Raw genomic sequence first — 15,508 nt, 5'->3', positions numbered from 1 at the left:
GTTTCATTGACTTGTATATCTGTAGCAGACCATATTGGTTCCTTCCTTTCTTGATTAATATTGTATTTTGCAGGAATAAACATGCCAAAGGCAAGGCAAAACAAGGGAGTGGTATAATGAATCTTCAGTGTGAGCACATTTCTGTTTTTCAAGTTTGATGACATGAACCATGGTTATGAACCATGTTGTGCTACTTGACTGTAGGTATGAGCGTGGTTTCTCTCTCTTGTATTGTGAGGTTATTTAAAGTTCTACGTTTGTTTTGTTCAATGCAGGCTTTTCACTGCAATAAACTACACTTATTTTGTGAAACATTTAGGTTAGTCAGATGTTGTCTGACCCCATTGTTAACTCTGCTCAAAATATAACTGAAGGGGGCAGGCATTGGTGTTTAGTTTACAAACAACACAAATAAGTAGTTCTTAATTACACTTTTTATATATAAGTGGGAGTGTTAAGTGACCTATTTTTCAGTTGATATTGCTCTCCTGATTCATATCACCATGCCCCCGTCCAACTGAAAAGAACCCAGAGGACGGGAAACCTTTTGTAGCTCTCTGTTTCCCTGAGGGTTTCCTTCTCTATCATACGAAAATCATTCCTGGTGCACAAGGCTAATTGTTGGATCATTACTTCCTGTCCTGCCCAGCTTCCTGTTATGATTCAAACTTTTGACCTGCTCTTTTTCCCGGCTGACCTCCTCAAATTAACGCTTTCTCTCTGGACAGCATTCCTCAGATCTGAGCTTATGGACCCACAGATATTTCTGACCAGAGAAACCGTTGGTTTACAGAAGGGTTTAATCTGTGATAAGCGGGAGGTCTGGCATTTATGAAGTGAACTATGATGTTAAAGCTTATAGCCGGACCACCTCACTGTACTATGTTCCATTCAGCTCAGTAGCCTTCCCAGTACAGTGAGCTCTGGTTGATTATCGATCGTTGTTTCTGTCTTTTAAAAACGTTTAGATGCATCGTTAGGTTAGGAGAAATAATTATTAATGTGTGAATCTGTCCATTAAGGTGGACAGATGAGTAGCTGGACTTTGCATCACTTTTTGATGTCTTATCTTATCTATGGAGCCTTTTTCTTTTATTCTTTTTCTTATATTGTAGAGGGGCAAACGTATTTAGGTAATTCAGTCTTCAGAAGTTATTTCTTTATTTTTATTTGTGCACTTTATTTTTTAATGATTCAATGCCTGATATTGATTGCGGATGTAAAGTAGCCTTCTGTCTACCAACAACATTAGATATCCACATTCCACACTCATTAGTCTATGACTTGAGTGTGTTTTTGTTTACTTACCAAGCAGCTTTTTAGCGTAAAGGTCAGCCCCACTAAAGTGACCAGGCTACGTGACTTCTTGGTGGTGCTGGTGGTCTCTCGCCCTCTCTCTCTCATATTACCACTGCTTGAATGCACGGTAGCTATTCTGGGGTTTGAAAGAGTAGCCCCATCTCAGCCCTGCTGCTGTCTGCATGATTGTTTCCATTGGTGTGTACATCTGAGTGGGCAACACATGTTGTGTCTATAACTATAGAATGTGCTTATTTGACAGTATGTATGTATGTACTGTATGTGCACTTCTAGTTCCACTGTATGGAATTATATATTTTTGGAATTGTATTGACCTATTAAATAACAATATTGACAGTTTGGTCATAAAGAAAAAACTGCTTTTTGATTTTAATTACATTCAGAAGATCGCAAAAACACAGCCAAACGTCATTTGGCTCTGCAAACACATTGATGTTTATAAATGGGTCAATGTACACCGTATCACGGCCTGCATAGGGAAATTCAGCCATCCACAAATATAGACCTCTGAACAGGTGTAAGTCATGTACAAGACAAGTCCTTTATTTGGCATTTAACTGAACCAAAACTAAACTTAGGAGGACCAAAACACCCATGAACTCACCAGCCTTGTGGCTGAGCAGGAAGAGGCCAGAAGGGTGTGGTCCACTTCTGAGCTTCACCTGCCAACTGGCTCTCCGCTCATCAGGGGCCTCACACACACATTAACCCAAACTCCAAATGAACTTATCTTCCACTCAGCTCCCAACACCAACACATCAACAGGGAGCACGCAAGGATGCATGACACCATGGAGGGACATTGACACAGACGCCTATGGCTTACAATTATGACCAAGGCACTTAACAACATGGCCTCAGTGGATCACAGTGAATCATAAAAGAATATAAAGATGAGGCTTGAGACTGGCCATCTATGACCTTTGAACGAGGTTAGGTGTAATCAGACAGTGATCTAATTCTCTCATTTACATTCAAACGTTGAACCAGGTTTAATGGGAGGGATCCTTCCTATACAATCGGGTTCATCAGAAAGCTTTACAATGTAAATAGCTGCATTGCATTGAGCTCGAGGCGATTCAGGAAATGCTAATGAACCATGTATTATCTGGGAAGCATAGAGGGGCAAATTGTCATTGTGTTCATCTAAGCAACACAGCACCATTTACACTTTATTCAAGCTTTAATATTGTGTTTAAAGTCCTCATGTCAGTATTGCAATATTGAAAATTGAGTTCTTGGATATTGTATTTGTAATGTCTCTTCAAGGTGAATAAGTCATTGTGTGGGTTGTTGAACACAAATTGGACTTGATTATCTGATTTAATCCAAACCCATATCTCCCTCTGAGGCGAAATCACATTTGTCATCCAGAGAGAAAATCTAGGCCTAAAAAAAATCTCCAATTCTTGAAAATGAAACGACTGATTCTTAACAAACCCATTCTGTTCGGACTCACCCAACCCGGATGCCTAGGTTTTTGCGATTCTAAGGGTTGATGATGTCGTCGTGCTCAGCGTCAGGTTAAGGATTTCCTATTTTATCAATAGATTGTAGAAACTCTGTTTACGTGCCTCTGTTATCGTTTCACTGTAATGAACTCCACCTCGTTGCTTTGATCAGCAGCAGGGGCAGTAGACCGCTGACGTGACCTGTCAACAAAACACAGTATCAGCCAAACAATCCTGGACCTCTGAACTCTGGAGCAGGCTTCTAGAGGCGTGGGGGAGGAGTCACATGAGCTCACCTGCCTTTGGCCTCAGTCTGATCCCTCTCGTATTGATGCGTCCTGATCAAAAGGGTTTTACATAACATGTACGTATATTATTAAATATATATGATAATAATATATATTAAATGTGTAATATTATAATAAAACCATGTGACTTTTTGAGGTTGTTAATGTTAACTCCTAACTGTAAGACATCAAACACGTCAACTTACTAATTATGGAATCCCATTTCCGTATATCAAAACAACCAAAACAGGGTAATAATGGCCTATTATCGTGTAAGGGGTGAGTGGCTCTGTTTTGTGCGATGGATGCATGTTTTAGGCCAACTGTGATCCCTGGTTTAGTCCAATAGGATATCAGGGACTGTCCAGTTCCACATAGAAGGCTACAGTCGTCTCTGGCCTTCGATTGGGCCAGAGCTGAAAACCATTGTGGGAACACGTGTCCACAGACAGACAGACATACAGAATGCTGTCCACAAGCCAGGCATGAGAGAGAGAGAGAGAGAGAGAGAGATCTTTTTTTATTTTACGTCATGGGAAAGTCTTGTTTGGTTTAACTCCTTGGATGTCAGCCTCTGAAATATAGCAGGAGAGTGATGTTTGTTTGCTCGTGATATGCCAAAGGAAAAGCGCTTTAGACTGAAGCCCTTATGATGGTGGGAAGTGGCAGCATGCTATCGCATAGCCGTTGGCTGGTGTAAGCTTAGCAGTTTTCCACCATCAAAACATTTCCATCCCTTGTAATTTCTCTGTTTTACCCGAATATATTTTCTAATGTAATTCTGAAGATGTTTTGATAGTTTGACAATGTTATTTTTTGAAATCAGAAATTACAAGGGTTTGGTTGTTATCTTATTTGTATAGGCGCTTTACCTGGTCATAGTGCATATTGTCTCTGCAAACACAAAGCCATTTGTCATGGTCAACTCAGTGTCACGTCCACATATGAATCCAGGGTCAGGGTTGAGATTAGGGCTCTTACTCTGTTATTAATGTTTGTGACCATTTAAATAATAAGATGCTGAATGCTGCTTAGTCAGTGTACAGTTGTAAAAGGCTAAGCTGAATGTTGACGGTTGTTTAAATAAGGATTGGATGTCTATTATGGTATCTCAATCTGACTGCTAACACCAGTAATGACTGGTCATCATTATAATGCGGTGGCCATCATTGCATGTTCATAACCCATCTTCTTTGTTTTGACAGCTTCTTTGCGTCTAGTCTTGACTTCCACCCCCAACCTTCATTGGCTCTAAATCAGATTCCGTTCCATGTGTTTATCTAAAGCTAAAATATTCTAATTGATGATGATGATAATGATGGTGGATACTTGTCAGTGTTATCTCCATCTTTATTTTATACCGCATGTCTATTGCCCATCCCAGTCTATCAGCTCCTTCCTCTTTGCTGTCACAACAAGAGCGTGTTGCTGGTGTCACCGTGTGAAACAGTGCGAGAGGGGGAGAGAGGGGGAGAGAGGGGGAGAGGGGGAGAGAGGGGGAGAGAGGTGTGGAGGACGAGCGAAGGACCTTCAGACTGTGGCAGCGTTTGTTTGGGGACATGGTGAGGCCGCTGTAGGGGCTGCAAACACTGGGTGTTTATGTTTTCCTGTCTGTAAGAGGAACAGGGCATGCTGTTTAAGAGAAAATGGCAAGGGTTTGTCTTTAATGTCCATTGCCGTACACTATACACGTCTGGACAGATTTTGTCCCGTATCTCCTCGGCAAGATTTACAGGAAACAAAATTAGTTTGCATAAAAGTTAAATATAGGATTGAAGTGTGCGTTTATCTTTGTCATGTTGGTCTGGAGAAGCTGTAGTTTTCATGCTTCAGCTGCATTCACTACGTCAACACAGTGACACGTAACAGTATTCACCGTCACATCCTCGTCTTGACCCGCTTGCATGAATCCGAACTGGCTTCCTTTGTATTGGCGGGTGTGTGACTGTCGCATGTGGAACACACTGTATCGCTTACTCTCTGTACGCCCTGCGACTAAAGACCCCAAACACATGACGATGTTTGAGTAGCTTATAAATGCATTGCATTGTATTATATCTTGTGTGTGGTTTTCTTTCTTGTCTCATTCCCTTCTCGCATACGGTTTCCGGGACATAATGATACCAATGTGTATGGCACCGATGTGTCACCGATGTAGACCACGCCGTACGAGCTGAACCTATTGCTCACGAGGGGGGACAAACTTGACTCGACCACTTCCTGGCATTCGTACCGATGGGAGGATGTATGGGGAAGTTATTTGTCAAGACTATTGCATTATTATGCTGTACTTTCAGTTCTTCAGCATGTAGAGGTTAAAGAGCCATAGAAAAAGAAACGGTACAGAATGCTCCACATTGTTTTTGGATAGATAGTTTCATTATTAGCAGCAAGGCCATAAACCCATGCTGACGAAGCAGCTTTTCACCTTCCACTATGGTCAGTGGAAGATAGCCGAGGGCCTTGCCCTGTGTTTTTAGAGACTCCTGTTCTGTTATTTTGGACCTAACTAATTCTTTCATTGTTTTTCTTCCTGCACCCTTTAAACTTGCTTTCATTTAATCTTTGTTTCAACATTAAAGATTCTCTGAATGAAAATTAGAAACTACTGTAAATCCTTTCCAGCCTTTGCATCCCAATTTACCGAAATACAACACAACTTAATTGCACAACCCCATCAAACTCCCTTTCTCTATCCCCACAATATATATAATCTAAACATGAATCGGTCTCTCTGCAAGGGTATGGCTGAGAAGTTACCTTCCTCCTTCCCTTCAAGACATGACATAATCGTCAAGCCATAACAGAGTACCATCCATTCTTTGAAACCTAAATTATCATGAGCGATGTTGTGCTGCTGGGTTTTCCATAGGTATACAAAGCTACAACCGCCTTAACTTGCCACTTGCCACATGGAATAGAGTCCTGGGATATGTATCACACACCTGGGAATATGACTTTCAATCCAAGTCTCCCGTTAAATTTCTGCTGCAGAGTCTTGTGGTTCTCTCCTGTTTGTGTGTAGAACCCCTGCACACCGTTTTCCCCTAAATTATGAATCATTGCATTGTATAATGTAGGGTGTTTCCCTCCTTTGTACAGCGTCGGTCTCTCTCCGCCTCCCTCTGTCTCTAAGCCGTCTATTTGTTTTCTCTGAGCCATTCCCACCACTGGGCATTGTTATTTTATTCCTCCAGCTTCTGGGAAGTCTGTTGTCCTCCAGGGACAACAGGGTATTATTTTGGATAAATGTCTGCTGGATTATATCAAGTTCATCGTTGTGTGGTCGTAGTTTTTTGCATGTTTTTTCCACGAAAGGTGTCATAAGTGTTTCACTACACTGTTGTTATTTTGCTTTTTTTCCCCACACGTCTAGTGCTGTGTTGGGGCCCGTGGCGTCTGCTTCGTTTTTGCGATGACTATATAACCCTTGTGTTGCGTAAGGTATATCACAAGCCGGTTTTTAAACACGGCGTACCACATGACCTTGGGCAGGGTTTGTTTTGTCTAAACCGTTGCTGGATGTGCTCTAGCAGCGGAACCACAACCTGGTTTCACCGAGCACCCTGTATTTACATATTCCCACAGCGCCTGAGCTGAATAAATAAATCGGTGTCAAACGTACCGAGCTGCACAAGGGTGACTGCTGCTGCGACGGCTGGGTTTGTCAGCAAGTAGAACAACTATTTGGTTTTCTGTTTCAAGGTTTTAAAGGACACCCTGGCAGGTGTCATGTTGACGAGCTGTTACGAGGCATTTCAAAGGCTGTCTCTTTGTGACTGCACAACTCAAACTCGTCACAACAAACACCGGCCTACTGCAGTGGATGGAGTCCAATGGATCAAACTCCTGACAGAAGGTGGACACTCCCAGATAGCGATGTCACAGAGGGAGAGAGTTTGAACCAGGTGTCATGTTGACAAGCCATTACAAGGCGTTTCAAACATCCAACCCTTTGTGACATCACAACCCAAAGTCATCACAACAAACTCCGGCCTATACCGTTCGGCACAGTCCACCCAACAGATACTTCCAGAAGACAGCCAGCCCCACACTGTGATGGCAGAGAGGGATTGATTTTAAACCCCAGGGGAAAAACGGGGGCCCTTTCGTAGTGTTTCAGTGCCAGGGGATTCTCATCGTGTTCCCCTCCAGTTTCGTGAGATTCCGAGTCTGTTACCATCAGCCTGCAGATGAATGTGATGTACTGTGACGTCTGGAAGGCTGAACGCTGTTCTTCATATTATCTGTGACCTGATCTGTGACTCTGTGGTGTAGGCCTCGCACGGAGGACCGCGCGGATTACGGCCCACTGGTAGAACATATGTCAAACAGCTTCTGAAATGGATTACAACATTGTCACACTCCTGAAATGATTACTAGAATGAAGCGCTACAAGAACCATGATTGAACCACGGTTTGAACCACAGACCAATGACGTGCATATGATTCACCGCTCCTTGTGGTCGGCTCTGAGGAAGCTGTGTTGAATATTGAGGTCTGATTACTATTTGCCTGGCCTTTGTTCACCGTACTGACGCGTGTGACCTCTCTATACCTACGCATCTTTAGCATGGAATAGTACACCATGGGCCTGGCCTGTTGATTGGGAAATAAACATACGATGAAGGAAACCAAGCATATGCAGTTGTTGTTTTTTTAATGACGACACCATTGACGCTTTTCTGTTCTCTTTCTGGATATTTTGTGTTCTGGTTGTAAAATATCATTTGAATACATCTTTATACGATTTAGCCGTTGTGAAACATTCAAAATTATTTGAGATTTATTAATTACATTTTTCGTTTTTTATTAAACTGAAAATAATGAACCTTAACTCCAATGTGCGAAGCAGTTTACAATGTCAGCAACAGAAGTCAAAACATTATGATCAAATCCAGAACACACTTCTTGTCTGATAAAGCCTTAAACTCTTTTGTTAGAATTACCCTCAACTTTACAGGACTACCAAAGACTTTTTAGGTTGGCTCAAAACACAACGCATTTGCCATTGCCAGAGCTGACAACTTCAAACATTTCTCTTAAATCAGGCCATGGGTGGGGAATGTCTTGTTGCTGCTCTGAATCTGCTCCGTCAGCAATGTCTGCTGGTTCACTTTCATCATTCCTCACTCGCTGCGCTACTAGTTCTCCCATAGACCCCATTTCTCGGTGGTGAAGTCTCCCCACGTCTCTGTCTTTTACATCATTTTCGTCTTTTCTATCCTGATATTGGCAAGGCGTGCAATAAAAATCGATGGTGCCCTCAAATGCTTTAAAACTAAAGTAACCTGTTTTGAAAATGTAGTGAGTAGAAAGTTCAGATATTTGTGTCAAATGTAGGGAGTAAAAGTAAAAAAGTCGTCAGAAAAATAAATACCCAAGTAAAATACACATACCTGAAACCTGTACATAAGTACAGTATCACCATACTATACGTTCTTTGTTTGCCTCCCTACTCTGCCTTTGTTGAACAGCCATGTTGTGCTCTCCTCCCTCCTCTAGTCGGACAACGTCCTGTACCCTCCGGCGGCGCTGTTCAGGAAGACCAGCAACCCGGAGCTGAGCGGGGCCTCCAGCCTCTCCCTCAAGCTGAAGAGGCAGCTCAGCGAGGACGGCTGCTGCTTCAGGAGGGGCAGCCTGGGCGGAGCTCTCACAGGTACTCGCCAGCACACCGTATCTGGGGCCGCAGGGGCTGCCTACCTCTGGAGGGGGGGATCTGGGTGAAAGGGCGCCGGGGAAACAGGATCCACACATGTGTTGAAGCTTGATCTTTGACCCTTTTTTTAAATTACATACTGGTTTAAAGGTATACAGTTTAGTTTTTTTTCTTGCCAGAGGGGAATGATCTAGCCTTGGTTTTCACATGTAACCCTGCCTTTTCTTTACCTGCCTAATGGTCCAATATATCCGCCGTTGGTTCGAGGCAGGTGTATATTTTAGGCCCTGATTTATAAAATTATGGAAGTTCTTACTACTTTTAAAGATGATTTTCTTAATAATGAAGAGGTTTCAAATTGAACTGCATAAAGTAACAGTACAAGTCGTCCTCACAAGATTCTTCACATTGCATTATCAAGTAGAGGGGGAGAACAAGCAATTGGTAACTTGGTTTTTATTTGTCATGATTAAGGATGTTAAACGTAAACCTCCAAGGCTGCTAGATTTTATCAGCTGTTAAATCCCTGTTAGTGTTTCCTTGACTGGTTCGTGTGGAGGACTTTGGACTGATAAATAACGTTGACCTTACTTATGTGGGCCAATCAAAAACATTCGCTCTCTTCTGGCAGCTTAAAAACAAGTTTCTCTTTTGATTTGGTCTATATTAAAAATAAAGGGTTGTGACCCCAGGTTTTATACTGAACTTATAAAATATTCAGGGCTAACTTATAACTCCTAAACACAACACTTTTTTTATTTATTACATTTTTTTAGTTTTTTTATATTAAATCCTTATTGGGACGTTTTATACACACTTAAGAGTAGCAGAAGACGGGAGGATGAACGCTAGCCTAGCCCAGATTGCTACAAGCTCAAAATAGTCTCCAACCTTCAGTCAATACAGACAGACATACAGACAGTCACCGACTCAGAGCTGTCGAGTTGTTGAGCAAGTCTTCCTCTTCCTCTTCCTCTCCTCAGCCCTTCTACTCAAATTAAATTGACAGCGAGAGAAGTGAGATGAGTTGTGACTCTTCCGGCTTCTCTTGGTGTCTCTTTCCACAGGAAGCGGTAATGTATACATGCAGGGGGCTTCTCAGGTCTGTCATATAGAAATAATTTTCATTCAGGGAGAAGGATCTGCAGAACTACCGCTTACCTTTGAGGCTTTTCCGTACTATCAAAGTCATAATATTTTGAATATGATTGATTGTGATATTATTGAAATGGGCCTGATTTATGTGAAATGTGTTCGCACAAGGTCGTATCTTGCAGCAGATGGATGCTATCAATTTGTAATTTAAGATCCTGCTGCCACCTAGCTTCTAAAGCCAATATCAGTGTTTCTGTTTTTAACAATAATCCTGACAGAAATCCACTCTAGTCCATCTCTCATAGCCACTGGCTTGCTGTGATCACAGTTTTGTTAAACTCTGCTTGGACATGTTTTTCTCAATGGGCTTACTTTACTTAGTATTCCCACCTCTGCCACCACCATATAATGATATGTATTTAATTATTTTAATAAGCTGTCAAATGGGAGTTTTGCATTATTTTGAAGCCCATTTGCTGCTGGAGTTGTCATAAGTAAATACAGTTATACAGGAAGAATTGGTGAGAACTGTCTCATGGGAGGAATTTGAATTACACATTGAGTACACATTTGGTGCATAATGATATTCATTTAAAATGTCTTAACATTTATATACTGACACTTTGACCTTGTTAACAATATAACCGTCTTGTGTTGTGGATCCACAGGGAAGTACCTGCTGCCCTACGCCAGCCCCCAGCAGCCCAGCTCGGACCTCTCCAACCTGGTCCGGATCCGCTCCCAGACCCTGGGCAAGTCAGACCCCTCTCTGACCTCCTCCACACTGGTCAGTACTGCAGGAGTACACCACGTCGTGTTGTGACCGTACTGCAGAATTACAGAAATAACCTTCATATAGTGTTGTCGGTACTGCAGGAGTACGGAAAAAAAGCACTGTGTTGCATTAGTACTGCAGAAGTACAGAAATAACACTCACGTTGTGTTCGATGAATCGAACACAACGATGAATCGAACACAACCGATGAATCGATGAATCGAACACAACCCATTGCTTGGGTTATATCTTCTATTATGAACCATGCACACACGTTTATTTTGAAGAAGTTTCCATTTTGAAGAAGAAACCGCTAGGGATTTTGTATGGTGTTGTTTTGAGGAGGGCTAGTGAGTGTGTGGTTAACTGAAACATAGGCCTCCTGTTATACGACTCCTCTGACCTGCTCCGACCCGAACTCTGAACTAGAGCGGGAGACGGAGGAGGAGGAGGAGGAGGAGGAGAGGAGGTGCAGTATGCAGGGGTTCTGCCCCAGATCTGTGGACATCAAAGCACTGCTGCCGTTTTCCCAGGCTCTGATATCGACTACTGATTCTCAAACAAGATCCACAAGATATTAGTTCAACCGAGTAACACTTTAACCTGCAAAAAAATTTTTGGACGCTTTTTGCATGACTTCTTGGCATAATTGGAAATCCGAGAGCTATCTCTTAAAAAATAATACCTTGACACTGATGTTTTCTGCTGAAATGTCTTTGAAGATCAAGTATTGCACATGCTAGATAATCCCCCCCCCCCCCATCAAAGCACAAAGTCAGGGAGGGGTCTGAGCTTGTGCACGTAAATCCCATTAAAACATTTATAAATATTCCACTTATTCTTCCTGAACGTATTTAGATGTTTCCAAAATGTCCCTAGTCACGACTGCATCCATTATAGAAACCAGACTTAAATCTGTACCAATATAGTATAATATATATTTTAATAGATTGTACCTCCACATATGAAGACCATTTATAAATAAATTATTTATTTGTGGTAACTATCCAGCAGATGGCGCTCAAGCATTTCAGTCATAACATGGAAATGGAAAATGATAACTGAAGCCAAGAATTGAATGATATGTAGGCGGGAATGTTTCATAATTCATCATTACACTATGAAACACTTATTTGAATATGGAATTTATGTTCTGGTTATGTTGTCATAATGGAACATTAAAGACGGGAAGTATATTTAATAATTCGGACCAGAACAGAGAAATGCTCTGGTGTGGTACTCTTATTCTCCACATATTGAACACAGTTTCAGGGAGTAAAAGACTGCATCTTATTTAATAGGGTTGTTAAAGAGTCTCAGTGGTGTTCCACGATGGGCAGCCTGAGAGGAAGCGTTTATTAAAGCCTGAAGACCGATGGGCCGTGCTGCTCTGTGGCTCTGGGTACTGGTGGACTGCTCTCCCATGGCTCTATCTCCCTGCGGGTCGGGCTGCTGTGTGGATTTAGGGGGAGACGGGTGGTTAGTAAATGACATCACCTGCCGCTAAGCCTCATGTCTTCTGGTCTACAGGCAGGGGGTACCCCCCCACCCCAAGGTCATTACTAAAACTAACAGCATAGAACTAATGGTAATGATACTCAATTATAGAACAGTAACCAAGCCTTAAATACAATAAAACAAAGAATACAACTTTCTGAAAATGTGAATACTAAACCATATGGGGGGAAAAGTATGGTTAAATTAAATGCTTAAAAAACATTACGTCACTAAATCTCATGATGCCATAAAAGCCATAGAGTTGGATGATAAAGGGCACCATATTCCATCACAAACGCTTGAACCCCTTTAGTGGAAAATGTATATCTTGGGAACTAAATCTAAAAGGAGACTTTTCACAGGGCTGCCATCGTCAAAATGAGCAGAAAACGGCTTTGAATCGATATGCTCTTTTTGAGTACACATCTATGTCCATTGTGTTCACCAGCCTATGCAATGAACATTGAAACATGTAGAACAGGTCGTGATTGCTGGATGAATTGCGTTTTACTTACTTACTAATATTTCTCAACCGCTTTTATATTGTTCAAGGTTGCATGAAAGGATCAGGAATCAGGATGGTCTACTAGCTGTTCTGCCCCAATCCTGGAAGTCATACTTTTGGGCAGAATACAGTTTTTATTATTATTGATTTGTCGGGAGACACAAAACAAAGGTTTGAAGGGATTTCATTAAAATCTCTTATCTCAGGGGTGATGTCATTGTTGTGGCTCCCAGGGGCCCCCAGATTGTCTGTAGATACCGACCAGAAAAATAACAACAACTAAAACCTCATACCCTTTGGAAGGAGCCTGATTTGCAGCCGATCAATGTGAACGGTCAATAAATAAAGCGCACACATCCGTGCTTTTTTCATCCACAATGACGAAACTCAACGACTGCGTGATCAGTGTGTGTAAACGTTGCAGTGGTTTGCGAAGTAGTTGCTCCCCTATCTTCGACCGTATGCTCCACCACACGACGGTGTGTGAGGAATGGCCCTGCGTCTCAATCTCTTGCCGCGTGCCTCTTTGGCCCAGCGGCCTTGAGGCAATGACGTGACCAAGGCTCAGGAGATCAGTGTGGACTTGAGGAGAATCACTGATGTCACCCCCGCCACAGACACACACGCGCACACACGCGCACACACGCGCATCCAGATGTTATCCACGAGGAGTGAAGTGGCGTCGAGGGCTGTATCGACAAGTCTACGTGCGAGAGGAGGGATCGTTTGACCTTGGGAAGGACAAACACTTCTTTCAGAAGACACACTCTCACATCGGTTCAGTTTGGTTTTGTTTTTTTCCTTAAGGCAAAATATGCTCCTTCTTGTAATGATCCTGTGAAAAGAAAGTATTTTTAAAAATAACCTTCTATACTCTCCTCAAACCAGGGAAAATCACCTGTTTGCTTTGAGATGTATTCAAATGTAATGCTTATATAAAGACCTATGCAAGAAAATGCAATTTATTACCAGGTACTTTCTATCTCAAGATATTCAAAATGAAACCAGGAAAACGGACGGAAATGGGATTTCTGAATATTGCGCATTGATTCCTTGTCCAAGCATCCAATGTAAATACTGTGTGTGTGTGTGTGTGTGTGTGTGTGTTCTCCCGCATACCCAAATGCCCTTTGACAGAAGATCAATACTTTTGCTCCTGGCATGATGTAGAGATAAGCCATAATCCGTATGTTGTGTCCTCCCTGTCTCCTAATTCCTCCTTTGAAAGCAGTGATGTCCTTTTCTGATAGCTCTGTTGAACACAATGTTGTCTGAACAGCGTGTGCCTTGTGTGTAGAGTAAGTCAGCCACTCACTGTATGGTGGCAAATGATTCAGGGTCTGGTAACGGTTGCTTTTCGGCGTGAGTGTGGCTAGAGTTTCAGGGGCTGGAGCCAGTCAGCAATAGCCTCTAAGAGACCCTCCAGATATTAAAGTTTCCCAATGACTTATCAGTCTGGCCTTGGCTGGGCAGCCATTGCTTTCCACATATGGGCGAGGCCTTGACTTGTCCAGAGAACTCCAACCAATCAGGGTGACGCTGTTCCTCTCTTCGCTCCTGCCGAATCCAGTTGGAAGTAGTGAAGCAAAAGAATATTATCCCCTGATAAATGCCGGCCATTCTGTGCAAATATGTGTTGATCTTTCACCAGCATTATTGAGTCTATCTCGGATAAAACAGGTTTGATGCCCCGTCTGTTTCTAGGCTTTCCTCAGGCCCCGGCATCGCTTTGGAGATTCTGCGAACTGCGGCGCTCCTTGTCCATCAATAACTTAAACTCCCGCCCCCTAGCGCAGATTGGTCCGATCATTGTAACATGAAGGTGCTTTCAGCGGGCTCGAGGCCAGAGCAATCTACGGATTAACTGAAACGGAACAGTACACTTTTTCTAATCTGGAATCCATATCGCTGAATTCATCCACTTGTGTTGAAAAGAAAAATAAGTACAGCGATGCAGCTTGACATCTATGAGCCAGGAGCATTGCTGGTATAAAACAGCTGTCTGAATGCTAGTTCTCCCCCCATGTTGGTGTAGGTGTCACACTGCAGTGAGGTCAGTGTGTTCACACGCCTCTTTGGCGAGTTGTCCTATTTCGATTCTCTGTTGTTATTGTTTCTTTTATATAGGCGGAATAGCAGAATCACCCAGAGGGTTGAGTGTGGTGCGTTTAACAGGATGCTTGAACAACACAATGCCCCAGACCATCCTTGGGAACACAAACACAAGTTTAATCCTCAAGCTCCACTGAGGTTCTGCTGAACATATTCAGAATAAAACCCAGCCTGATTAGCCAAGTATTCCCACTTTCGTCTCAAGCAGGAATACACATACACAAAACGACACATACATATACACAAAACGACACCTCACACCACAAAACGACACCACACACACCACAAGACGATACCACACTCTACAAAACGACACAGACACGCCACAGACAATGACACACACCTACATACACACATACATACACACACACACACACACACACACACACACACACACACACACACACACACACACACACACACACACACACACACACATACACACATACATACATACATACATACATACATACATACATGCCATAAAACGACGCATACAAACACCACGACAGACACACAAACACACAAAACGACACACACCGAGGGGTTTGGTGTAGTGCTTCACTCAAGCTAGAGGCCGGCTGTAGTGGTCACCTGTCTGACATTGCAGTCCCCCCTCACCAGCCCATCTATTTTCCTGCTCCCCTGCCAGTGGGGTGGATCGCTGCTATTCCCGACCACAGCTTGGGTAACAGAAATCATTTGAGCTTGGCTGGAGATGAGGTTGAATAGAGGGAAAGGAGGAGGGACCACTTAATATTCACAGAGCACAACTTCCACCACTGAATGAAAGTGAATGACGGAGAAG

At 42.7% G+C, this 15,508-nt stretch overlaps 1 protein-coding gene across 2 annotated transcripts in view; it reads left to right on the top strand.

Annotated features, from left to right (window-relative positions):
- Positions 1-15,508, top strand: part of mast4 (microtubule associated serine/threonine kinase family member 4) — a 65,677-nt gene that overhangs the window by 4,427 nt on the left and 45,742 nt on the right. For both annotated transcript variants that reach the window (XM_079734945.1, XM_079734944.1), the window contains exons 2-3: positions 8,563-8,716; positions 10,480-10,598. In XM_079734945.1, coding sequence (XP_079591071.1) covers positions 8,563-8,716; positions 10,480-10,598 — 273 coding nt within the window. The remainder of the gene's footprint in view (positions 1-8,562; positions 8,717-10,479; positions 10,599-15,508) is intronic.

The sequence above is a fragment of the Pollachius pollachius genome (genome assembly GCF_949987615.1).
Source record: "Pollachius pollachius genome assembly, chromosome: 4".
NCBI classification, from domain to species: domain Eukaryota; kingdom Metazoa; phylum Chordata; class Actinopteri; order Gadiformes; family Gadidae; genus Pollachius; species Pollachius pollachius.
Note: the sequence above shows the minus strand (reverse complement) of the source record. Positions and strands in the feature narration are given on the sequence as shown.